General features: G+C 54.1%; 9 protein-coding genes across 9 annotated transcripts; 3 read left to right on the forward strand and 6 right to left on the reverse strand.

Moving 5' to 3' along the window:
* Positions 1-53: 53 nt before the first annotated feature.
* On the reverse strand, positions 54-1,883 carry GMORB2_7809 (protein kinase C substrate 80K-H; the record flags this gene model as incomplete). Its single annotated transcript, XM_035469774.1, has 3 exons — positions 54-703; positions 761-1,714; positions 1,790-1,883. 3 exons carry the CDS (start codon positions 1,881-1,883, stop codon positions 54-56), a joined length of 1,698 nt encoding a protein of 565 aa, XP_035320868.1.
* Positions 1,884-2,354: 471 nt separating this feature from the next.
* Positions 2,355-3,494, forward strand: GMORB2_7810 (uncharacterized protein; the record flags this gene model as incomplete). The annotated part of the gene is made up of 1 exon (XM_035469775.1): positions 2,355-3,494. The coding sequence occupies one exon, from the start codon at positions 2,355-2,357 to the stop codon at positions 3,492-3,494; it is 1,140 nt and encodes a 379-aa protein (XP_035320869.1).
* A 1,083-nt stretch (positions 3,495-4,577) lies between these two features.
* Positions 4,578-6,235, forward strand: GMORB2_7811 (rhamnogalacturonan endolyase; the record flags this gene model as incomplete). The annotated part of the gene is made up of 2 exons (XM_035469776.1): positions 4,578-6,134; positions 6,206-6,235. 2 exons carry the CDS (start codon positions 4,578-4,580, stop codon positions 6,233-6,235), a joined length of 1,587 nt encoding a protein of 528 aa, XP_035320870.1.
* A 470-nt stretch (positions 6,236-6,705) lies between these two features.
* GMORB2_7812 (C2H2 zinc finger protein) lies at positions 6,706-9,274 on the reverse strand (the record flags this gene model as incomplete). The annotated part of the gene is made up of 2 exons (XM_035469777.1): positions 6,706-8,814; positions 8,885-9,274. The coding sequence occupies 2 exons, from the start codon at positions 9,272-9,274 to the stop codon at positions 6,706-6,708; spliced, it is 2,499 nt and encodes an 832-aa protein (XP_035320871.1).
* Positions 9,275-11,008: 1,734 nt separating this feature from the next.
* GMORB2_7813 (Ubiquitin fusion degradation protein UFD1) lies at positions 11,009-13,261 on the reverse strand (the record flags this gene model as incomplete). Its single annotated transcript, XM_035469778.1, has 2 exons — positions 11,009-12,162; positions 12,256-13,261. 2 exons carry the CDS (start codon positions 13,259-13,261, stop codon positions 11,009-11,011), a joined length of 2,160 nt encoding a protein of 719 aa, XP_035320872.1.
* Positions 13,262-14,950: 1,689 nt separating this feature from the next.
* GMORB2_7814 (uncharacterized protein) lies at positions 14,951-16,871 on the forward strand (the record flags this gene model as incomplete). The annotated part of the gene is made up of 4 exons (XM_035469779.1): positions 14,951-15,273; positions 15,357-16,197; positions 16,631-16,723; positions 16,845-16,871. The coding sequence occupies 4 exons, from the start codon at positions 14,951-14,953 to the stop codon at positions 16,869-16,871; spliced, it is 1,284 nt and encodes a 427-aa protein (XP_035320873.1).
* A 707-nt stretch (positions 16,872-17,578) lies between these two features.
* Positions 17,579-19,015, reverse strand: GMORB2_7815 (actin-related protein 6; the record flags this gene model as incomplete). Its single annotated transcript, XM_035469780.1, has 1 exon — positions 17,579-19,015. One exon carries the CDS (start codon positions 19,013-19,015, stop codon positions 17,579-17,581), a length of 1,437 nt encoding a protein of 478 aa, XP_035320874.1.
* A 561-nt stretch (positions 19,016-19,576) lies between these two features.
* On the reverse strand, positions 19,577-22,085 carry GMORB2_7816 (FAD-binding domain; the record flags this gene model as incomplete). Its single annotated transcript, XM_035469781.1, has 6 exons — positions 19,577-20,567; positions 20,625-20,746; positions 20,805-20,887; positions 20,923-21,152; positions 21,230-21,561; positions 21,627-22,085. The coding sequence occupies 6 exons, from the start codon at positions 22,083-22,085 to the stop codon at positions 19,577-19,579; spliced, it is 2,217 nt and encodes a 738-aa protein (XP_035320875.1).
* Positions 22,086-22,871: 786 nt separating this feature from the next.
* On the reverse strand, positions 22,872-24,624 carry GMORB2_7817 (Sugar (and other) transporter; the record flags this gene model as incomplete). The annotated part of the gene is made up of 2 exons (XM_035469782.1): positions 22,872-24,068; positions 24,136-24,624. The coding sequence occupies 2 exons, from the start codon at positions 24,622-24,624 to the stop codon at positions 22,872-22,874; spliced, it is 1,686 nt and encodes a 561-aa protein (XP_035320876.1).
* Between the last annotated feature and the right edge of the window lie 972 nt (positions 24,625-25,596).

Here is a 25,596-nt window from a genome sequence, read left to right on the forward strand (position 1 = left end):
GCAAGTATATCGGGCAGTCTGACATGTAAAGGAAACCCGTGGGTAAACATCATTCACAGCTCATCCTTGCCGGCAGGCTTCTGTCCGTCAGCCGCAGGCTCGCAGGCAGCGGGAGTGCCAACCTCCATCCTGTAGACGCACTTCTCCATCTCGCTGATGCGCCAGAGCTCATCCGTCTCGGCGCAGCCGATCCAGACGTCGGTACGCCTCTTGGGGCCGTTCCAGCAGGCCTGACCGTTCTCGTAGCGCATCACCATGCGCTGGCCCTTGCCGAGGCTGCGGCCATCGAGGCGCTCCTCCTCGTCAGCGATTTCGAAATCGATACGCTCAAACGAACCCATGCCCGTGTTGCCGTGGCCCTTCTTGGACTTTTGCGACGTGCGGCCCAGCCAGCAGAGCTCGTACGTGTATTCGCCTGAATCCGTGCTGATGCACTGGTCCTTTAGGGCACGAAAGATGTCGTCGGGTCCGTAGTAGGTGCTCAGGTCGCTCGTCGTCTTCTCGAGGTCTTTATTTTTCTTCTTCAATTCCTTCTCAGCCGCTTCCTTGGCCTCGCGAGCAGCTTTGGTCAGATCAGACTCGGATCCGGGCGTGCCACCTGCCGACAGCATGCCATTCTGGATCAGCCACACGCGCAGCCCTGTCAGCTTGTCGTTGACAATTGTGCGCAGGAAACCCGGGAGGTAGGCTTGCCAGTCGTATACTGAGGGCCTGTTAGCGCTAACCTCGGATAAGAGAGAAGTTGGGTCCTTCTACTCACGGATGTCGGTATCGTCCTGGGCATCACCCGTCTCAAACTCCTTCCAGTTAATGCCGCTTGCTTCGCCATCGGCTTTGAGAACCTCGAGGATCGATGAGTCAGGGGTGCTGTCCAGGGCAGTATCAGTTCCGTCACGCGCGGCGTAGTCCTCGTACGACTTGACGGCAGACTTGACACCCTCGTCGTTGAAGTTGGGGTTGTATCCCCGCTTGAGCTTGGCCAGGATCGTCTCAAGCTCCTCGGCCCTAGCCTTGTACGTATCACGCTGACGGAGGACGCTGTCGAGGGTGTTACGGAGCTCCTCGACGCGGGCTTTGGCCACGCCCACCAGGACCCCCAGCTTGCCTCCCGGTCCTCCAGATCCTCCGGTCATCACCACCTTGGTCTTCTCCTGAAGCTCGACTTCCTCATACTTCTTTTTCAGGTCCGCAACCTTGATATCGAGCGCCTTCACCTCATCCGTGAGCGTGTACCATTGGGACTCGAGCCGGCGACGGAGCTCGGCTGCTTCGTTAGCCATGATCAGGCGCTTCTTACCAGCACGCTCCAGCTTGGCCTTCTTCTCGGCCTCCAGTCGTCTGTACTCCTTGCCAATTGACGTGCACTTATTCTCGCACTTTGTGCGGCCACCAAACTCCTCAGTGCCGTCGCAGCACAGTTCATAGTCACAGACACCGTCATTGACGAACGCGAAGGGGACGTAAGCGCCAATGTGGCCCTTATTTTCGCACCAGAAGCCGGGGATGGCGGGTGTCCTCTTGGTTGACCTGGCAGAAAATCCGGGGAATGGCTGCTCAGGGGACAGAGGGTCGAGGAGGGCGCAGGCTGCTGTGCCAGGCTCATCAGATCCATCTGGACAGTCGCAGGTGTTATCGTTGATTCGGTCGATGCTCAGCTTGATGGACGCATCGGTAATGCAGCTGAATTCCTCCTTGTCCTGATAATGCTCGGCAACTGGATGAATAGACAGAACAGGTCAGTTATAGCAAACAATCGTCTGATCATGGTCCAGGGATAAAGGCAACTCACACTCGGGGCTAACTCCACGGGGCAAGCTGCCGGCAGCTGCCACCGTAAGGGAGTGGACGGCATTGAGGAGCGCCAGGGAGCTGATCTGCCTCATCTTGGACAGGGAGACCAGAAACCAGAAGGGGTTATACCCGGCGAGAGAAGGGAGTAACGGCAATGGATAGAGAGGGATGATAAGAGATGGAGTGAAGCTTTACGGAAGCTTTGTTGGGATCTGGGCATTAGATCTAGAGCTCGTAGACCTTGGAGAATTGGAGCCACATCACCGCTGGCGGTTTGAAGTAAGACCCATAATTTACCTCCTGGGGAATAAGGAAGGGACGTCACAGGCGGTGGAGCTTTGTAACCCCCCCCCCCCCCAAAAAAAAAAAAAAGCCAGAAATCATTCATTTCTCCTCCTGCCCCTCCATTGCCCCTCCAAAAGATTTACCACTAGAATCATTGTCTATATTAAAAAGTCTACTGCCCTTGTCTATATTCTGTGTAGAGGAAAAGACTTTATCCACATAATCTCCATCTAGAGACCACGGGTCTTCCTTTACTCCAAACCGTCCCCGACCAAACCATGGGTCCAGGCAGCGATGCTTCGGGCCTTAGGAGCCTCGACTCGTTGATCGAGTCGTCCGTCTCGCTCCTCCAACAACTTCAAGTTGCCCTCGCCGAGATCCACAGCAATCCAAACACGCCCATACCTGACGCTGGGGAAGACAAGAACTCATCGGTAGACGCTATTGCTCTCGCTCGTGACGCAGCTTCTCTCGTCCGTGCCCACTCGACCAAACTGTCCCTGCTCATGATCAACGAGCCCTTCAGCTCCAAGGCTATCATATCCGTTCTTCGCGATCTCGCCAGTGGCCCGATACCTGGGCTGGCCTCATCTCTGCAGCAGTGCAAGCCCGAATACTACACGGCCGTTTTCAGAAAGGAGTTGGCGTGGCGTTGCCGCTCTGTCCTCTTGGAGCTGGCGCAACTGCTACAAAAGATCCCCACCAACGGCCAGGCCTTGTCCGGCCATCGGGAAGGGTTCGGTCCTGACGGAAAGGGAACGATTGCGCTTACTGGTGTCACATGGGCTACCTGTGATGATGTGGTCAAGCTATGTAACATGGGCGTTGGCGGTTTCTTTGCCCAAAAGGTCCAAGAGTGGAGGGACGTCCTCAGGGACACCATGGAGGAGCTCAAGGAATGGGGCGACGAGGAGGCCGAAGCCGATGATGACGACGACGTCGATTCCCTTGCCGACAAGCTCGAGGAAAGCCATATATCATCGACCCAGGACATGCTCGACGACCTCATGAACTCAACCTCTGCTATTCCCAAATCTGATCCCGAGAGCATTCGACCACGCCTCGAAACGACGCTCAAGCGCCTTCGGCTTGTCACTCTACTGTACCAGGCCATCATCAAGCGTCGCATAAAGAAGGTGCCATCTCTACCCGTAGCTAAAGATGCATCAGGACCGGCGGCAAGCATTGCCAATAGACTGGACGACGTGGCTCGGGTACTCAAGACGATACCCGATCGCTTCGGTGATCTTGCATGTGCCTTTTACGAGCTAGAGTCAGAGGAGATCGACTCGCTCATGGAGCAGTGCTCCCTGGACGCATTTGCGGCTGGTGAAATCCTGAACGAAAGCTGGGGAGGTGGACGGGATGAATTCTCGGAATGGGTGGAAAAGTTCCAAGAACAGGTCAAAGCAGAATAATGACGACTGAAAAAGGAGAATACAACGAATACGGCACTACGGAGTACAATTAATCAACCAGCATTCCACCGTCGACCGTTGACATGGGTGTGAGTGCAAATTGACTCATATTACCACACCAAATTTCCGTCCATATGACAATCGCATAAGCATAAGAAGTCGAGGCCACAAGAAAAGGCTTCGGGCGAAGTCTGCTTTAAACTAGCATTTCGTTTCGTTTCTCGCATGATCAATACTCAGTCGTGTCGTAAGCGAACCACTCAGCATCCACCATTTTTATTGAAATGTCCACTTCACGGGGATGACGATGCGAACCAGTAGACTCGTCGTCGGCGACAGGGGTGCGTCGTCCTGAAACAAGCTCAAGAATAGCCGTGGCCTGTTGATGACGACTAACATAGTAACCAACGACTAGGGACTGCCTCCTGTTGCATCGCCAAGAGACGGCAAATTTTTGAATACGACCGCCATCCTTACGGTTCTTTATTGTGGTAAACCCGGCATATTACACGGAGACCTTTTGTCCGTTGTACGAGTAACTCCCGCATCGTCTGATGATACGACGCATTATAATGGCCATACTCGTATACCCATGACCCGGTGGGAGTGGGATGGATACCGTCATTCTCTCCAACCACAAAGTCAACGGCGACACCACAGCTTTGCCTAGTTGATATTGACCAAGTGCGGGAAATACTGAATGTTTCTGTTTGGTCCGAAAGGACTGTTGAAACGAGGGTTATTTTGGCTTGGCCGCCATTGACTCTGGAGAGGCCTCGAAACACCGTGGCTGGTGCCAAGGATCCATGCTTGTATAGAAGAAACGACGTTATGATTTTCATGAAACGATACCAGTTTGGAATGTAAACCGGGGGCACCCAATCTTCGTACTCGGCCGGGACGTGAGTATTATAAGTATTGTCATATAGTCCACGATCCCATTACCCTCGAAAGATGTGACGGGCAAGCCATTTCATTCTTTGTTTCGAGGCACGGCAACAAATCGTTTTCATTCTTTCAGTTTCATTCTTTTCTTCTCTTATACATCAGACTCAGACAACTATGAGCCTTTCCACTCTTTTCATGGCCCTGGCGGCCGCAGCAGTTCCGGCCCAGGCGGCCTTTGGCTACACGTCCACGGGTGGAAACTACGTGATCGACGCCGGATCGGCCGAGTCCCTCAAGATCAGCGTCAGCCAGTCGAGCTGCGACATCAACTCGATCATCTACCGCGGCACCGAGCTGCAGGACCCTTCCAAGGGTAGCCACCTGATCTCGGGGCTGGGCAGTGCCACCGTCTCCATCGACCAAGGAGATGACTACATCAAGGTGACGTGCGAGGCGGACCCGCTGATTCACTACATGGTTGTGCGGTCAGGCCAGAGCGCCGTATACATGGCGACGCACTCCACCGAGGAGCCTAGCATCGGCGAGCTCCGGTTCATCGCGAGGCTCAAGTCGTCGGTGCTCCCTTACGAGTCGCCCTTTGGCAACGTCTCGACGACGGCAAACTCCCAGAGCACCGTCGAGGGCTCCGACGTCTTCGTCGTCGACGGCGAGACGCGCTCCAAGTTCTACTCGTCGGAGCGCTACATTGACAAGGGCACTCACTGCGTCTGGGGCGACTCGGTCGACGTGATCCACGCCTGTATGCTCGTCCCGCAGCATGAGACCAGCTCCGGCGGCCCCTTCTTCCGCGACATCGAGTCCAACAACGCCGGCGACGCCACTAACCTGTACAACTACATGAACTCGGGCCACGTCCAGACAGAGGCCTTCCGCACTGGCCTCCACGGCCCCTACGTCCTTCAGTTTTCCCGCTCCGGCATCCCGTCCCTCAAGACCACCGATGTCTCGTGGATGAGCTCCCTCGGCCTCAAGGACTACGTCGCGGCGGCCGACCGCGGCACCGTCTCCGGCACCGCCTCGGGCATCGACGGCAGCCAGTTTCAGACCGTCGTCCACTGGTTCAACGACGATGCCCAGTACTGGACCTACGCCACCTCCTCCGGCGCCTTTACCTCCCCCGCCATGAAGCCCGGCACCTACACCATGGTCCTCTACCAGACCGAGTACGAGGTTGCCCGCTCCACCGGCGTCACTGTCACCGCTGGCGAGACCACCTCCAAGGACATTGCCTCCGGCCTCACTGCCCCGGACACTACATACTTCCAGATCGGTCAGTTCGATGGCCAGCCCACCGGCTTCCGCAACGCCGACAAGTTCCAGCGCATGCACCCTTCCGACGACCGCATGGCCTCGTGGGCCTCCACCACCTTCACAGTCGGCTCTTCCTCCGAGTCTGACTTCCCCATGGCCATCTTCGCCGACGTCAACGCCCCTCAGAAGATTGCCTTCAACCTCGACGCCGCCCCCGACGGCGAGACCACCCTCACCGTCGCCACCACCCTCAGCTTCGCCGGCGCCCGCCCCCAGGTCACCGTCAACGACTTTACCGGTGCTATCCCCTCCAGCCCCACCAACCTCAACTCCCGCGGCGTCACCCGTGGTGCCTACCGTGGTCTTGGTGAGGTCTACACTGTCACCATCCCAGCTGGCACCCTGACGGCCGGATCCAACACCATCTCCATAAACCCCGTCTCTGGCAGCAGTGGCGATGAATTTCTCAGCCCCAACTTTGTGAGTCCCCCTTTGCCTTGTTGTTTCATCGCCCGTCTTTCCTCCCGAGTACCCGAGCTAACACTCTCTAGATTGTTGATGCCATTAGCTTGACGGCTTAAATTAGTATATTAGAAAGGGTTTCATATCTGTATTCACCGTTGTAATAAAAACATCCTTTCTGTACACTTCCAATACATCCTCGCCACATCTTAGTTTTAAGTCACTGTCCGGCATATCCATCCCCATTGTATATGCATATATGGGTACGGTCCAACCGGTGCTGTTTCTCACTTTTTCAACAATTTTCAGGAATACTACTAGTTACTGGTGTTGCTGGTATATATGTAAACCCAAGTTAGCTGGCCCGAGAGAGGCCAAGGACGGGGGAGGAGCCATAATCATTCCTCGTACTTCCAACGAATGCATGTGGGGATTAATTATGCAAAATAAGCATATTAAAATACAAGATGGGGATTTTCTCTCACATATACCTTGGCACAGAGAGAGGGATGAAGACTGCAATCATGGCTCTCGTCGTTCAATCAACCCCCCCCCCCCCCCCCCCCCCCCCCCCCCCCCACGCTCCCAATCAATGAGTGGCATTTCCTGTTGTCCGCTCCGTGATACTCGGGTGGCCCATATTTTTGTCTGCAGTAATGTCCTCATCTGCCTCGCCCTCCCGGCCCTTTTGGCTTTCTGTCGCGATCGTGGCCTCAGTAGTCGCCGGCTCTGCCGTTTTAGACTCCTCGACGTGTTCAGCCTCTGCCTCCTCCTTCTCATCCTCGACTACCTGGGGAAGGGGGCCAGATGTAGGCATGGTTGCCGTGTTACCGCTCTCATCCTGGCGCCTGACGGACCCGTCTTCAATGTTGACACCCACAATCTCGGCCAGGCTATGAAAGTTGAACATGGGTTCACTGTTAGCGTCGCGGTCCCCATCGTCACTCGCACCGGCGATGCTGGTGCCGCTGGCCCTGGGGTCAAGGGCCTGGAGTCCTGGTGTCGATCCAGAGGGGCTGTCGGCTCCGGAAGATCCAACCGATGACGCGTTGCTGATCTGGCGTAGATGCGATCCGCTGCGGCCAGCGCTTGGGACGGGAAGCGAGCCACCTACCGAGCTACCCTCGCCGGCTGTTGTTGACTGGTCCGGGGACGGACCGCGGTCGACGCCCTTGCCCTTGCTGCCGAGGATGTTGTCCTCTGACTTAGACGGGTCGTTGTTCTCCGTCGTCGGCGAAGATGCATCGCTCATGGGCACGTTCGAGGCCCCCTGCACCGTGGCTTCCATCCTGAGGTTGCTGGTAGTGCTATTGCCTCGCCTCCGTCCGAATCCCGGCAGGGATAAACTGCTGGAGCTGCCACCTCCGCTTCCACCGTAGGGATGCGTTCCCTGCTTCTTGGCAGCCTTTTTCTCTTCCTTCTCCCTCTTCCTAGATTCCTTGCGCATTGCCTTTTCCTCTTTGCGCTTGCGCTCCTCTTCGCTCGCGAGAGACAGTCGCACAGCTTCCATGAACATCATATCTTCTAGATCCTCGACGCGGTGACGTCGCGAGCCCCTGCCGCCACGAGGTTGCACCTGTCCGGAAATTTCAGTGGAGCCCGAGGCGGCTTCGTCAGCCTGGATGGAGCGCGCCTCGCCAGGTCCATCTGACCGCTGATCGCGGCCAGCGTTGCGTCTGCCGAATCGCCCCGGCCGTAGGATGGAGCGCTGCTCGTTGTCGCCCATGAGGAAAGCTGCGGTGTGAAGCGCCGTGGCCGCGGCCGATCTACGCGCCTGGTGTGCCCTGGCCGCTGCCAGTTTTGATGCCCAGTCGGGTCGAACGCGGTCGGTAGCGACGACGTTGGGTGCAGTCGCGGAGAGACTATGTCCCCTTCTACGCCCCGGAACATTTGGTGAGTTTGGCGTTCCGGAATGAAGCGAGCTCTGCGATGACATGGCTGGCGAGGATACAAGGCTGGACATTGAGCCAGAGTAGCCGAGTCCGCGACGGAAGGGGGGAGGATCGTAGGTAACGCCAAATTCGGGTTGCTGGCAGTAAGGGCAGGCGGCGGGCTCCGAAATGAGCATCTCAGGTGGGTCGTCGGGACCAAGGCCTTCGTTGGGGTCTCGGGCCTGCCCATCAGGGTGATGTTCTGGGATGTGAGGGTCGGAACGTTTGATCTGTACAAAGCATTCGCTGCAGATGGGCTGGTCGCAGCACCGCGTCTTATTAAGATAGGGGGGATAGGAGAGGAAACAAATGGGACATTCGGAGGCATTCTTGTACAGGTAGACTTCGAGAGGTTGGCCGTTGACAAAGGGATCGTGCGGCAGCTTGACTTCCTTTGGGATGAGTTCGCTCGAGGAGCCGTTGCGAGATCCGTAGCTAAGGGCGGCTGCAATGGCCTTCGCTCTACCCCCAGCCTTGAGCGGCGACATCTTGGCGGGGGCCGCTGATGTCGACGGCGACTGGGCACCAGACCCGCTCCTATCGGATGCAGCCGAGAGTGTTCTGGGCCCCATGGGAACCGTCAAGCTGTGCAAGTTCTGTGAGCCATCATTCTGGGGGGGAGGGGGTCTCGGGACCAGATCCGGGTCAGGTGTCTCGTCGGCGGCAGGTATGGGAAGGCCACGGGCGGCAGCGATGAGCTGGTGCTCAGTCCAGTTTTCGGACCAGTCATTAAGACCACGCCAGAACGGAGCGAGTTTCCTCTCAAGCTATTGCAGGGATGGTTAGTAAGGCGGGGATGCGATGAGAGGGCGACGCGAGGTCAATGATGCGCTTTACCTGAAGCTGTCGGACCACCTGCTTGTTGAAGTCCTCGGGGCCGGTGTAGGTGCCGAGGGTGACCAAATAGCCACCATCGACGTGCTCTTCCTTGATGCTATATTCACGCTCCTGTAGGCGGATTGCGCGTTCGCGTTCGAGCTTCCTCGCCTCTCGTTCCGCCCTCGTCTCCTTGTGTTCAAATGGAGCATCCTCACGGTTTCGATTCCGGTCGCGGGAACCCGAGGGGCCAGGCAGGCCTAGGAGACTCAAGTCACCGCGGCTGACACGGTTGCGCCGGTCACCGTCCTGATCGGCGTTGAGGTGGGAGGGGTACCCAGCGACCGACCGGCGGCGGCCGGCATAAGCGTTGTCGGATGGGCCGGACTCCTTGCCATGGGAGTTGCCCATGATGAAGAATCCGAGAGTCGTTACCGAAGCGAATTGCTGGTGGTCAACGATATCGTCTGGAGATGGTATTAGGTACGGGGGGGTGGTGAGAGGTCGTGGTTGGGTCGTCGTAGGTTGTGGGGGAAATGATGACTATGAGAGGTCTTCAGTTTCTGCCAGAGTCTTGTCTGTCGGATCGGGCTCAGGTGGGCTGACGCAATGGGGGATCAGCGCTTCTTGCTTCGGTTGAAACTGTTGGTTAATAATAAATCTGGGGCCGCCCCGCGCATGATTAGCACAATTTCGGTAGGTTACCAACACACTGTAAACAAGGAAGAAGAGGAAAGACGGGAGAAGACAAAAATTGTCGACCCGTGGAAGCCCAACAATCATCACTTGTCGTTCCCCATGGACGGGATATGGCCATTATTGATAGAGTCCATGATGAGGCAGACCTACCTACACCACAGGAGAGACACGGTCTCGTAACCGGATACCTAGGTGGCGACGGATTGTTTCGCCAAGACGCAAAAGCCACGGGTAGCGGCGCAAATAATAATAATCGTAAAGCCAGGTGGGCCAGCCAGGAGAAGAACAAGAAAATGAGGGTTCATGGAAGGATACGACTCGGAATACGCAAATGTAAGATGAAGAAGGTATCCGTCAGCCAAAGACAACAATACCCCCCCTGAGGCTATTGCGGAAGTGACGGAATTGGGCTCGGATCGTGTCGGAGAAAGATGCGGACGAGCGAAGGTGTGTACGGCACACACACGCGGTATTCGGAGCCTAGAGTGCCAAATACGCGAGCGGCAGCGACACATTTGAGGGCGGTTGATGGAGGCTAAGGGGGATGGACGATGTAGAGGGGAGCTACTGTTATGTATGCAATTGTCCGTGGGGGAGAAGAGGTGACTGTGTTCAGCATCTGTCTGGAGCCTGGGCAGTCACAGAAGGAGTGTATACACGTGCGTGCTATCGTGGGAGGAGCGATACTGCACGGTTATCTATTCAATGTTGCTACGAGTTATCATCACTACCTGGTACTTAGTAATAGTTAGTATTGAGCATAAGAATAGGGAGAGGGCATGGCAGCATGCCAAAGAAAATACTGTCGTATCCGCTTCCATGTGCTTGAAGGGCGGTGCTATAGGAATTGTATGTCAGTATTACCAGTAATACCACTAGTCTAGAGTAAGCCTACAGTACTGAGTCTCGGGCTCTCAGCAGTGCTCGAGATTCAGTTGACAGTATTACTCCGTACAGTCACACATAGGCTCAGCCATTGACGGTGACGACAACGTGACGAACACGAGTCAGACCAACGAGTATTACCCGACTACATAATGGACTACTACTAATGCAGTGTACGGAGCGAAAATGGTGTATTCGCAGCAATACTACCTGGTACGCCTACTGCAATCTGTACTTGACAGATGAAAACTTTCAGAGTCCCCACCCACTCATTCTGCGCCTCTTTACCATTCGTAAGTCTTAGCCAAATAGTCGAGTTTGAGCGGTATTGATATTAGGGTCAATATTTCTATTCGTCATCACTAAACCAATGCCAATGTCTAATATATGTACATTCTACATACGGTCCATTGTGTCCGCCGTCTGGGTATAATACCACCATCGTCACCACCCACACATACACCATCCAAACTCCCAGTGATAATGTATAACATGTAGCTTGTGAATAAAAAGAGCAGGTATGAGAAATACAAAGAAAAGAAAAGAATAAGGGCAGGCCGCTTAATCGGATGCTTTGGGAGCCCAGGCCTGCAGCCAATCCCTCATCTTATCTGGTCTACCCTTTTCTGCCTCGGCAGCAGCAATACACCATTCCAGATCCCACACCTTCTCGGCTGACATCATCTCTGCCAGTTTGCGTTGTGTCTGGCTGGCTTCGTCGACGCAGAAGAACATGGGGGCATCCTGGTTGGCGACCTCAGCTATCAACGGCTTCACCAGTGGCAGGGCTGCCTGTGAACTCGATCCCTTGGGTTCAAGGCCTGCATTGGCCCTGCCAGTCTTACACCACTCGTTTGTGCAGTGAGCTTTGCGGCAGCCCGTCATGAGCTGGCCGAGGTACCGTCTCTCGACTCGACGACGGAGCGCTTTGCCCTCTGGGTCGTGCATGCTCACAAATAGTGGACCGAAGCAGTGCGAGCAGAGTCCGAGGTCGTTGCCTGGGGCTTTCGTGGAATCAATCTGCCCTTTCGGTCCGACGCCACGCAGGGTCCTGCCGCAGTTGACGTTGCGGCACATGGGGGGCTTGGTCCGATACACCTTGTCCAACTCGTGGTGCTTGATATGCATCTCCATATCCCTCAATCGGATGATCTTATCGCACAGGTGGCATTCTGTTGTACGAGAGCCATCGGCGAGCTCGTGGGCCGTCATCCCAGACAGCATCACTTCCGGTGACGGGTTGAATGGGTCACCTTCCTGGGGCACTTCGAGGTGACAGAAGCGGCATAGAATCACCTTGCCGGGACACACGGTAGTCCGGTGCCGTGCTAGGTCAGGAAGAGCGTTGGTCTTGAATTCGCAAGAGGGGCAGCTGTAGTCTCCGTGGAAAATTGCGTCGTGCTTGGTCTTGCTATGCGTCGAATCCCCATAGCTATCGTCATGATCGCAGTGCCAGTGAGCATCCCATTGGGGAGAACCTTTCTTGAAAACTGATTGGCACCCGGGGCAGAAGACGTTGTTTCTTCGGCAGAAGTTCTCGTGCAAAACCATGGTGCGCCCTGGGACCCACTGCAAGCAGTTTTTGCACTGCTCGTCTCCTGGACCATGTTCTACTTGGTCATTCGCCGAGGCCCCCGTAGCTATGCCATCGTTGGGCATCGCCACCTGAGCACGCAATGTATACGACACTGGCGTTGCAGGCCCCTTTTGCCCCTCTGGTCCAGAATATGCGCGGACGGATATGAGAATTGACTCTGCACCTTGAAGTTCCGCATTGCTTGGTACGATGGAAATGGACTTGGTCCCACCCCGAGCTTCGTCAAAGTTCCCAAAAACATGTGTTGTGTCGCGTGGCAGCGCTCGTTGTCGCGACGAGCGAGGCACGACAAAAATATCCAGGGAGTATTCATCGGGGATATTCGAAAGTATTATGCTGAGTGGTTGCGAGCGATTCCACGAAGGCAGTGTGTAGTCGACGTAGTCACCAGGGACAACCTGGCCCTGTACACTCTTCCAGATGTCAATATCTCCTCCCTTGGAGCTCCCCTGGTCTGTACCGGCTCGGGTCTTGGCCATGATCTGCCGGAGTGTCTCCCTGGCCTGTTCCTCGTCGAGAGCCTCGATATCGACCTCGATGTCGGTGTCCACAACACATATTCCTCCCTCGCCCGGTGCCAGCTTATCCACCAGGAACTTGTATGCCTCGCCCTGGGGCCCTCGGACGGAAAGCACCCCCCCGCGGGTCAAGGTGGTGAAGCTGTCGCGAAGCTGTCGCTCGAGAATGGGTTTCCAATCATCGGGGTTGTATCCTGCTTCTAGAGGCCGCAGTCGGGCATATGTGCCCTTCGGGAGCTGCTGGGCCCGCACCGTCAACTGGAAGCTTCTGTTCTGCGCATCGTCGGCAGCCACGACGGTCTCGGGTGACCACGTCGTGTCTTCTTGTTCAATGCCGAGCATCTCGGCGAGGAAAGGACTCAGGCCTATCGTGCCTTCGGGGGCAGAGAATTCACGGATTCCAGCGTAAACGACGTTTCTGTTCTTGGGGTTCTCGAGTCGGAACATGAGTGGGTTAGGCAGCTGTTGGGTCTGGTCGCGAACCCCAAAGCCGTTGCTCCAGGCGTTGTGGTGTCCGTTTTGGCCGTACGACAGCCTAGTCGCGCTGGGGTTGTCCTGAGATGCCGCACTGGAGAGAAGCTGCTCGAGAGCTGACTGGGGAAGAAGGATCTTGTCGCCTCGTAGATTCTTGGAAGCCGTTGACGACTCTGGAAGAATGGCAAATGTGCCCCACCATCGAAGTGAAGGGACCTCTGCCATGTCGACAAATACTGAGTGAAAGCGTATTTCTATATATGTTTAAGATACACAGGAGAGAGTGATAGTTGGAGAGAGGGAGAAACAAGAAAGGAAAAAGGGTGGAATTATTATTTTTTCCATAGCTTGAGGTCATCAAAGTCTGTTGTAATCGTTGTTGTTGTTGTTGTTGTTGTTGTCGCCGCAGGCAGACAGAGTGTGGCGTAACAAAATTGGAGCGCGTCATGGCGATGCGCATCCATCTGTCAGCAGTTTCGGCCATGTTCTACGAAGTACCAGTGGCCTCGACGTCATTCCGGTCACGTGTCGCGTGCCACTATTGGAGTTAACAGAGTAACGGACAATTGGTAGACCTCCCTCCGGGCAAGTTATAGAGTTAACTAAGCCAGGTCTACCACAAATATTAATAATATATAATAAGTCAGCGAAATGCTCCGTAACATCATTGAATAATTACTCAGAATTACTGCGGTCTAGCTAGTTCGGACTCATTTTTCCCGACGTTATTCCGACCGGGCCGTCTGACAAGGTTAGCGGCCACGTGCCTCCACGTTGAAATCCGCTCGATGCGGCGTAAACGGATAATGGCAGTGCCGTATCGATATACTATCAGCGCATGAGTAAAAAAGAACGGAATGGTTTTTTTTCCTCACTTGCTAATACTACCGTTAGAGCCACGCTACAATTACTCGTACAAGGCCTACGGTGAACTTATTGGGAGAACGAAATACTGGCAGCACCCCGCTGCAGACCGGCCCAATCCCCACTGTTTGAGCACCATGACGGCATTGGCCGCTGTCGGAGCATCTGGTGGGGAAGACACCGACGGCGCCGCGCTGGAGTTGAATGATGGATTTATTATTGTATTCTATATATACTAAGTAGTAGTAGTGCTAGCATTACTGCTACAGCAGGAAGGATTGATTAATTTCATTGTTCTACTATGTCCGTTTTCCCGATAGTACAGTACGGACGAGAACCCATGTATCAATCATTTATCCCCATTATCATCTGCCCATTCTTATAAAATGTATGGGTAATTTTAGACTATGAGACAACTTTATACCTCTACGAGTACATGTATCTGTTGCGGAGACTGGAAAGTGTCAAACTGTGAAACCTCAGGCTACCAACACATCACATCCTCCTTCTCTAACTGGGCACGCGGCATTTGCTCATCATTTCCCTTGTTGCCTTTGCCCTCACTCTTGTCTTTCATCTACTCTGACACAGTGACACCCTTTTCACCCTTCTGGTCAACTGTTTTCTTCCTCCCCTGACCTCTTTTCTCCCACCGCCATCAGCAAACCGCCTCGTTCATACCCGTACAGTACTTACATGGTCCTTGCCCTGTCTTGCCGCGTTCAAAAGCGGCAATTTCTCTCCTGACCTTGAACTTATAATACACCAAGATCCTCAAGACCACCAAACCCGCTGTCAATCCATTTGCCAACCGCCAATCCCCAGCAACAGGTCAGGCAGGTCGACGTGGCAACCCCATAACTCGGTTATATTACCAGATAGACAGGACCGTACTCCATCCAGTGTCTCTGTCCAGGTTCCGGTGCTGGCTACCAACAGACCGCTGTCCAAGCCAAGAGGAGCACCTCCCATCCCGCCCCCCCCCCAACAGGGACAAATTGCCTCGCCTCACCTCCTTGGCACCGCGCCCATCGGTTTTGGCAGCCTGACATGCTGCAATCCGCCATACCGGACCGACCGCGCTTTGATAAGGGGAATAATACGAGTACACCAGCATCGTCTAACCCACTCCTCGACACCTTGTTTAACAGACTCGTCCTTGAAGACATCGTTTCTTACCTACCAATCTCTGCCTTGTTGAACCTCGCAGCTACCAACCGGGACTTCCGCGGGCTCGTCTACGAATCACCTGGAATTTTTCGCCACCTCGATCTGTCAACCACCAAAGCAGCCCAGTTTGAGATTGAAGGCATTGATCGAGGAGGCCAGGTCTGGCGCAATGTTCAGCTTGATGAATATTTGAGCGAGGATGAGTGAGTTTATTGGAACTTCAATTGGTACTGGTCGGTTTAGTAGGAAGACGTTGAGGCTCATGAGAAACAAACATCTACTCCAGCTTCTACTCCGGTCCGCTGAGAGGCATATTCGCCAAGCTCCAGAGGCCGAACATTCTCCAGGATGTCCAGATCCTAGTTCTCGACGGCTTGTCTGTCACTGCCGAACTGTGCAACGATATCATCACCAGCCCCGCCTACAGCGTGCGCATCTTGTCTGTCCGTGACGCCAAGAACCTCAACCAAGGAAAGCTTCGCGGGGCGCTCCAGTATGCCTGCCGTGGGAGTCGCCCCGAGGGAACCCCGCGACTCAAAGCCCTATACGTCTTTGGCTCCAAGGATTCCATAGCCGCACCTGCTTCCAGCGCGGATAAGCTCACAATCAGTGCCGAGTGGAATCACAAGAGCCAACAAGCGTTGTCGTCTTCCCTTAGCAGGGAAATTGAGCCATGGTGGTCCAAGAAGGGACGCATCATCTCCAAACATGCCCAGGGAGAGTGGGCGCAATGCCTGCTTGCATGCGACGGCGTCATTGCATTTGATGCAGTGCTCTGTTATGGCCCCCGACATCGAAACTCGCATCTCTTTGGCAAGATCCCCTCAACTTCGGATAGCACTCCGGCCATCGCCACGTTTGCCATTCCGCCATGCAGCGGCTGTGGTGCATCGCCCGAGGGCTTGACCGAACCCTTCTGCGCCACAAGAGACATCCCCGGAAGACTCCCGCTCCTTGCTCCCCCGCCGACTCTGTCGTCGTCGGTCCGAGCAGCCACGACCCCACGGCTTCCTGCAGAGGCGTTTGTTCCCAGATGCCTGGAGTGCCTCAGAGACCGATACTGCACTTGCTGTCACCAGTGGTGGTGCGAGACCTGCTACACGCCCCCCAGCCAGTCTCACAACGCCGTCCACGTTGAGCACGAAGACGCTTTGGACGCAGAGGGGACTCTTGAGACAGCAGAACCCTACATCACGAGCGCGAAACCCAAGGTACGAAACGGTCTCTGCCAAGAATGCATCGACCGTGACGGAACACTGCCGAGATGAAGTAGCATGACTTGGTCAGGCATGTAAAGTGTCTGCCAACATCTGCTCTCTCCCCGACATTCATCATGTATGCAGTGTTTGCTGATGCTTTCAAAGCTATAATCCTGCATCACTCACTTTCAATTTATGTTCTTCTCATTGATATCACAGACAACTGATGACATCACATGCTTTGCTTCTAGGCCAAAATTAGTAAGAGCTGCTGGGAATGCGGCCAAAATGTATGCAGACCCTCCCATGGCCCTTGTCCCGCTGACACCAACTGACTTGTTGTGCCTTCACACGATAACAGTGCGAGTCGTGCATCGAAAAGACGCAAAAAGTCTGCCGGCGATGCTACAGCGGATATTGCATAATCCACAACGAGGGTTCATCCTCGACCTTTGTAGGTGATCAAAACATCCATGCGATTTGTCAGAAAACAAGACTAATGATTTTTTTCCGACAGTGTGACTGTAAGCTTAAACCCACGATCGTGGCCTCAAGATATTCTAACAGTGCAGCAGGGTGTATTTCGCGCGGGCGCGGACTAGGTCGTCTGTGAGCAGTTCCAGATGACTTGTTCAAGGCTGTTTTCCTTTATTATAATTACATCGCATCTCGCTATGGTATTTGGATAGAGCAGTAGGCAGAACGTCGATCGTGTATAACCCATGCTAGCTAAACAGCAGGGCTCACAAGCACGATGGGCTAGCCCGGGATAAGACCTCTCAACTCAGTCTGTTACCGCAAAAACACGAACTTGTAGTAAATATATCTCTTCCCAGTGGCCGTGGTAATCATGCCATGGTCCATCCAAAAAGGGCCTGTAGAGTTTGATGCCGTACAACGTCTTTCGTGCACCGAAGCCCACATCTTTAGCCTGCTAGCAAGGAATTATTATCCCTAGTAGCCTTTGAATGCAGGGGCAAAGCCCCAGAGAATTAGGCATAAATTAGACTAGGCTGGCGACAGTCAACAGCCCACTTTACTGAGGAGACTTTCGTGTGCCCTGGGCGATCCTCGACCAGAGACTGAGTCTTCAGATCCTCAGATCCCGGCACTCGCCGGGTTCTGACGTCAGATTCTGAATCGAGAGTGGAGACCAGGCTAGATTTATTCAGCTCGTAAGACAGGGTGCCTGTGGGGCCGTGCACGACGCTTAGCGTAGGTCGTAGAGCGAGCCGAGCCAGAATATGTTGATAGGACGGGACGGTGACAGACGAGAATAGATCCTTTCTTTTCTTGGAACGCACTGTGATCATACCCACTCGAAGCCGGGTCCCAGAGAGAACTTGCGAGCGATCCGTGATTGGCCATGCTCATCGTACTCTTGCTTAGTGACACTGAGCGTCTCAATATCGCGGTGTCTTGCCAGGTTAGCAGCACCGTGCCATGTACTGGTGATAGGGTCGGAGCAGCGGGCTACCCTGACGACACAGTCGTCGGGGAATTGTTGGACAATCTCCTGCTGGAGTCTCTGTATGAAGCCGTCGAACAGAGTATTGCCGCCGACGACGACAATGTTTGCTAGCAGACCGGGCCACAGGCCAGTCGGGAGAGATTCGAGTGACTGGCGTATCAGGGCCGGGAGTCCAGGCTGGCGCATCCCCATGTCCGAAGGGTTAAAGAGAAGCTCGGGGATGGCAAAGCGCTCGCTACGGAGGGTCAGGGCATCCTCGTCCACATGCGTGCCAGAAGTCATCCGACGGGCCTTGGAATGCCTGGCCGGATCGTAGTCGCATAGGAGACCTTTGGACCGGGTGTCAAAATCCGGAAGGATGTACTCTTTGGCTATCCCGCCGCCTGTCAGAAAATCAGGGCGCTTCTCCCCGCGAGTGCCCTTCCAGCACTTCTCCATGTCAGCCTTGAAGTCGCTCGACACGAAGCAAGCCACCTCCTTCATCTCGTTGACAATGTATGTCTCGTTACGCATATCGAAGTGTCGAAGAGAAAGGAGCCGCGCTAGGTAGTTGGTCAAGAGCTTCCCGCCGACGTCGAGCCGTCGGACCGCCGAGTGGAGGGGTCGGCCGCCAAGGAGTGGCGTCACGGTCGTATGTGAATAGCCCGAGTCCACGACAAGCATCACTTCAGCGGGGGTGTTTGTCACTCCGGGGTAATCAAGCGGTGTTCGAAATATGTCTTGGAGGTCGTGGTAGGCATTGAAGGTTGACCCTGGAAGAACACAGCAAGCATCGTTAGTTTCTACACTATACTTTCGACTAAGCACGCTCACACGCGCGCAGAAAAAGTTGTGGCACGTACCGATACCACGATGGTAGCTCACAAATCCATACTCCTCAAAGACAATTTGGTCACAGTTTGACTGCAAAACAGGAAGACTGTTGGGAGGCTCGGTCAGAATTAGCCTCGTCTCGCCGGGGTCGCATCTCAGCGGGCCGTCAGCGTAGAGGAACTGGCGATCCCATATGTCCCTTTGCGCCTCCCAGTTGACCACGAAACCTCTATCGACGGGACGGCGGAACAGGATCTCGCTGAAATCGCGGCACTTGTCGACCTCTTGTGCTACATAAATCTTCTTGTATCGGTCGCGCGCGATGCAGTTGGGAATCACAAGCGGCTCGCCGGCCTCGGAACCGCTGACCAGCCCAGCTTTGAGCGTCGACGCGCCGTTATCGATGACTAACGTCTTCTGCGGCTGGGGAGACGGCGCAGGCTGCTTGCGGCCTCCAGCCATTTCAGTGGTTTAGTGCCCGCGTTTCGTGTTGGATTTCGGGACCTCCGGCATTGAGGCGGTATCTCTCAGCGACAATTGAACAAAAGGATTGTAAAGCAACCTGTCCTGGAAAAATTGAAGCTTTGGTAGCTGTGTTGCTAGAGGTCACGTGCCGCATGGCGTACCTAGACACACTTCATCATATCGACTACGAACATGTTCCATTTTCCGTCTCTACCCTATTGTACGGTTTAATTGCACTAGTAAAATGCAAGTACCGAATACACAGTAAGGAAACATATGCAATTTATTTTTTGATGGTGATGCTTCTTGTGCATCTCTGAATAATGGTCTATTACATTCATCTAACTCTATGCCCTCCGTTGTACCGTGATTTATGCTTATGCATATAAATAATAGAGAAGGAAAGAAGAATAAGCAAAACATAAAAGAAAAGCAATATAATATCATAGGAGTATATAAAACGCCAAATGTACCCAATCTTGAAACCTTTGAAACTTTTACAAATCTTTCAATGCCAATGGTAGGTGAAACGTCAGTAAGTGGCCAATAAATCTCCTCTTACCACTGGAAGCTTTCCTCGAAGTACTCTATGCGGTTCTCATAGAGCCCCATTTGCTCCACCGTCGTTTGTCGTGTCGAATCGGCCATGGCAGCAGGGCCACAAGCAACCACGGCCAAGGATGCGTCGCCAACGAGGGCCCTCGCTGCTTCCCGCACAGCGGCAGGAGCATCTAACCGCTCTCTGCTCCAACTGATCTTGTATTGATCATCTCGATTCTCTATCGGACCGTCTGGACCGCAATCGCCTGTGAAATAGACATGGGTGTTGATGTTTGCGGAATTGAGATCAGCCTCAAAATCCTGTTTGACGGTGTCGCTGACGAAACCAGCTTCCCTGACGGACCAGTGTATGGATACGCGACGGGGCATATGCACGGACTCGTCATCCGAGAACGAATCCTGCGCAAGGGAACGGCTGTACGTCATTGGCACCACAATACCGCTCCCGCCGACAATGAACAGAATGTTGTCAAAGAAATGCAAGGGGAGCGTTTCCCCATATGGGCCGTCGACAGCTAGGCGAAGCAAGGCAGGTTTCGGCGACTCTGCCGCTGCCGCATCTCTCATCCGCGCTGTGAAGCCGTCATAGGGCCTGATGAGGAACGTCATGATCTGGCGTGTGTCAGGCCCATCATCGAGGCTGCTCTCCTCCGAAGCGAGAAGTGCGGCTCTTTCATCACCTTCAAAGCTCGGGAGACCGAGCGTGGTGGATGCGACCGTGAAGGGATGGCTTTCCCAGAACTTGGTGTCGTTGAGGATGCTGAGGTAGTAATAAGTTCCAGGCTTGGCCTTATGACCCTTCGAAGATATGGGAACCTCGAGTCGGACGATGTTGGCGGCCGGGTTGAATGTTGCCATGGCTTTCGTGTTCCAGACACGCACGTTGAACAGGAAGATGCGACTGACACGAATGACACGGTCAAGCACCCATATGAAGACAGGCACCCATACAAAAACGTCATATTCACCTCCAAAAATGGAGACGTGGCTTATCACCGTTGAGGTCAGCAGCCGTATGATAAATAGGCATGGTCGAACAACTTACCCAAGCATCGTGATCAGCATCAATATGGAGAGCACTATGTGAATAAGAAGGAAGGCCTCGTAATAGTGTCTCCGCAGCCAATACACCGAGAGGATCAAGAGTGCACACATGAAAATGGTGGCCTGGAAGCAGCAGAGTGTCAGCAGTCGTCTCGACAAGGCAGAGAGAGAGTGATCTTACCAATTCGCCGGTCCAAAAGAACATGAGTGACAGCCACCACACAAAATATGACCATCCACCATCTGCAACGATAATTAGCCATTCTGATCTAGGTACCCGGAGGTAATTTTCTTCCTACCTTTGAAGATGAGGATTGTGTAACCAACTGAGTGGATGACAGCTTGTACCGTCGCTACTCGGGCAACCCACCGGTGAAACTTGTTGAATGTTCCAAAGTCCCATCCTGTAATCCAGATGACAACATTGTTCCTCATACCAAACAGCCAGATAAGAGGAAAATTGGCAAATGATATGATGCCAGTCCTGTCTGAAACGTAACGAAGGATCTGCCTTGTCTCGGTGGGAAAGCTGACGACAAAAAAAGGCAGGGTAAGCAGGAGAAAGAAATCCTGGGTGTCGGGGGGGAAGGTGCCACATGCACGTACTAGATGTTTCCGGGGAATATCTTGTATCCGTGGACAGTGCAGCCGATGTTGAGAGCCACAAAGAGTGATATCGCGAGTGTCTGGGCACGCGACGGGATAGTGCCCCACCCTCCTATATCGCGCGTGCAGACTTGGCCGAAGGCTGCAGGAGTCAAGACATGCCTCTTCAACCATCTTCTGGTCCAGCTCTGCGGACCAAGGCGCCGGGATTGCCGTGCCTCGTAATGGGCGAGTGCACGGTAAAATGCACCAACAGCACAGACAACAATCCAGAACATAGTCATAGCGAGGCCGTAGAACGCGTGGTGAAAGTGCACATATGTAAGGGCATCCTGTTGATGGAATAGGGCATGAGCATCAACGCATCTCCTATCAAGGGTTGGGATGGAAAACGGACCAGAGTCTTGAACCAGACCGTATACAGGTACGGCGTCGGTAGCACAGGCTCGTCGTACACAGGTCCTTGTCCCGAGCTGGTCGTGTTGACCCGGGGAAGATGCGAGATTTCGTCATCCGTGAAACCAGAAACGATGTTATAGGGAGGCAACGTCAGTCCGGTGTTGCTTTGGCACGTCTGGTTCAGGTCCCGGAGGGCATCAAGCCGAATCTCGACATCACAGTGTAGCCCCAGGCACAGATACATGGACTGCAAGTGCAGCCGGCTGGAGCATCTGTTTTCTTCAGGTGTGAGCTCGGGATCTGCATCGGTGAATGGCACCTTGGCCAGTGAGTTGCCACACGCCTCGGCGCAGAAACTGCCCCTCGGCTCGGCCGGCTGGGACTCGGCCGCGCCTGCAGAGGAGGATACAGTCCACGCGATCAGAAGTAGACTTCTATTGATCCACGAAAGTCTCATGTCGCGCAAGGTCTTGCCCAAGCACTTAGACTCACTAGGACGCCGTTGAAGACGATGAATCTGGGGTTGCATGCAAGCACGTTGAGGGAATTATTTTATCAGATCATCAGATAAGCGCTAACCTTATATCCGGTGCCCTAGTGCCCCACCAAGCAGGGCCAGTCACGAGGGTCCACCACCAAAGCGTACATGTAGACTGTACAGAGTAATAGCTCAGCCTCCTGTAACACTGAGTTCAGCATTACATGTATTTTATGTATGTGTCAATGTTCAAGCCACAGACAAAGGGATTGCTTCATTCGGCGAGGTGGCAAAGATTTGTCCAAGCTAGGAAATTGATATCTTCTCTACAGGTGGAAGATCTGAAGCTCCCGCTGTACGGGTACACGTACTGAATGAGCATTAGGCCATTTTCGCAGGATACCTCATTGATTCCTCAACTATCAATTGCTTTTTTTTTCTTGTTTGGTTCCGACTTGCATCTGGCCACTATGTGACCGGGCAACTTTTTGGCAACTAAGGTTCTCACATAACTATTATTAACAGTAGAAGGACAGTGGCATGGTGATTTTCTCAATGATTCATAGTTATGGGGAGAATTTGGAATAAATATAGACAGATTGAATTTTGGGTTGCTGATGAACTAGCAATAAATACAATGGGTGGTATCGTGTTTACAGTTTGCAGAATATGGTAATGATATGCATCCTTTCCATGTTTTTTTTTTTTAGATTTCTTGATTTTCCTTATTCTCTTGCGCTTCGTTATTCGTCTATTGAACAAAATTTAAACGGCGGAGCCGCGGCGGGCAGCCTGGGCGACAACAGCAGGGTCCAAGACGCCATCCTTGGTGCCCATCTGAGAAGCATAGGTGGTGCTAGGCTTCCACTTGGCCGAAGTGCGAGGGGTAGTCTCCTCCATCATCCTATCGACTTGCTCGAGGGTAAGACCCTTGGTCTCAGGAATGAGGAAGTAGGAGTAGACGAAGGCGCAGGTGCACAGGCCACCCCAGACGAAGAAGACGGTAGACTTCATGTCACCCTTGTCGGCGTCAGTCATGTAAGGGGTGATGACGGCAATGATGCAGTTCCACAGCCAGTTGGAGGCAGTAGACAGGGCAACGCCGCGGGAGCGGACAGGCAGGGGGAAAATTTCGCCAATGAGAACCCAGGCACCAGGTCCCCAGGTGGATGCGAACCAAAAGATGAAGATAGCAATGAAGGCAATCTGAGCATTGACGGCAGGGATGTTGTCAGCCACCTGGGCGGTGGCGTCGTCGGGGTCGGGGTGAGTGTGGTCGAAGCCGACGGTGACACCGACAATGCCGACGAGGAACTGGCACACAAGCATACCAAAAGCTCCGGCGAGGAGGATAGTGCGGCGACCGAACTTCTCAACAGTGTAGAAGGAGAAGGGGGTGGAGCAGACGTTGACAATGGTGAAGACCATCGAGGTCAGGAAGCTGTTGTCGATGGCGCCGGTGGACTGAAGGAAGGGGGTGGAGTAGTAGAAGATGAAGTTGACACCAGTCCACTGCTGCATCATCTGCAGCGAAGTACCTAGGATGGTGCGGCGCAGGTTGGAGTTGGGGCTCCAGAGACTGCCCTTGAAGCAGTTGGCCCAGCTGCCGAACCAAGTGGTGGAGGGGACCAGTGCACGCTCGTACTCCTCGTTGGCAATGATCTCGGCAAGCTCGCTCTGGACGTAGACAGAGTCGACGGGCTGGCCACGGACCTGGCCCAGGGCAATCCTGGCCTTCTCCATGTTGCCTTTCTTGACGAAGTAACGGGGAGAGTCAGGCAAGAAGAAGAGACCAACGGCAAGAACAATGGCCCAGGGGAACTGGACGGCAATGGGAATGCGGTAGGCGCCAGTGTCATCGCGGTTCTTGGTGGCGTAAACGACGACGGAGGCAAGCATGAGACCAATGGTGACGCAGAATTGGTATCCGGCGACGAGGGCACCACGAACCTTGCGAGGGCACTGTGAATTGGAGAGGTCAGCACAATTTCAGATCAGTATGGACGGGAGAGGTCTGCCGGTGACGTACAATCTCGGACATGTAGAGGATGACGGTTGCGGAGACAAAGCCAACACCGAAACCAGCGATGAGACGGCCGGAGACGATGGGACCAAGAGCAGAATCGGGGTTGGTGATCATCTGAATGACAACACCGAGGGCGTAGATGACACAGCCTGAAATGACAGTCCACTTGCGGCCGATGGTGTCGGCGCAGTCACCGGCAATGAGGGCACCGAAGAAAGTACCGGCGGAGAGGATAGAGACGATAAGGGAGCTGTTCTCGTAGCTGAGACTATCGTGGCCGTCGCCCTCGACAGCTTTGATGAAGATCTCTGAGCCGTTGACACCGTTGATGTAGCCGGAGTCGTAACCGAACATGATACCACCAAATGAGGCAAAGGCGCACATCACATAAGCCTGCCAGGTAACGGGGGCCTCTATCGTGTCAGCCGTCTCGGGAGTGACGTGGTTGGCCTCCTCCACCACAGGCCCCTTGGGCTCAGCGTCGGAGGACATGTTGTATGTTGTGGGGCCGGTGAGGGTTCTTGATCTTTGTTGATCCTGTCTTTGTAGTTGTTGTAGAGAAGAAATCTTGCCGGTGGAGGATGGAGGAGAGAGAGATATATGGATGTGAGAACAGGGAATAGGAGAAACAGTGAGGAGGGAAGAGGGGAGGATGGTCATCTAATATACTTGATCCGTACCACGCGAGTCTTGACCCCATGGGACAACTTTTCCCAGGTTAACCCAGGTTCAGCCCGGGGTCGGAGCATGGACCGGAAGGGGGTAATGCTGTGCGTGTGTGTCTGTTCACTTGTGTGACTCCTAGTCTGGAGAGTCCGGGGGGGGGGGGGGGGTGCGTGTGTTGCTTGCTCGTTGTTGCACGATCTATTCCGGCGGGGACCCCAGTTCCCCAAGCGAAGACGTCCGCCAGAAGGTCGTAGTGTGGTTCCAGATTCGCCAAGACTACAAAGCAGCTTCGATCTGCGCCAGCCCATGGGGCTCAAGATGTGGACCCCAACCGACCAGGGCGCGGGGGATTAATACTACGTAGCAAGGGTGTACGGTCCCATGCGATGCCTGATTGGACTATGGGGTTTTTCTCGGCTTGTCTGCACACATCCATTGACCACTTCCGTTTGCAGGATTTGACTCTCCCATTCGAGAAGTTGGCCTAGAATTGTCTCGTGCACTCGACATTCGGTAGAATCTCCTTGTACGAGTAGAATACAGTGTGATATTCCCTCAAAGGGGGTGTGCCAAAATACGAACGTGACAGTAAGAGCGGTAGTTGGATTTTGCGGGTCGAAAGAGACAGAGCCAACAGTCTACTTCTGGAGCCTCGTGACCGAAAAGTTTCACTGACACCTAGAGAGGTTCGCGTAGAGACGAGAACCAGAACGTAGTCTAGACTGCGGAATATAGCACAGGACATGTCAAGGCTGGGGTACGGGGGAAGTAACAATGCCAACAGCCAACAGCCTTTTC

The sequence above is a fragment of the Geosmithia morbida genome, assembly GCF_012550715.1.
Source record: "Geosmithia morbida isolate 1262 chromosome Unknown scaffold_9, whole genome shotgun sequence".
In the NCBI taxonomy this organism is placed as follows: domain Eukaryota; kingdom Fungi; phylum Ascomycota; class Sordariomycetes; order Hypocreales; family Bionectriaceae; genus Geosmithia; species Geosmithia morbida.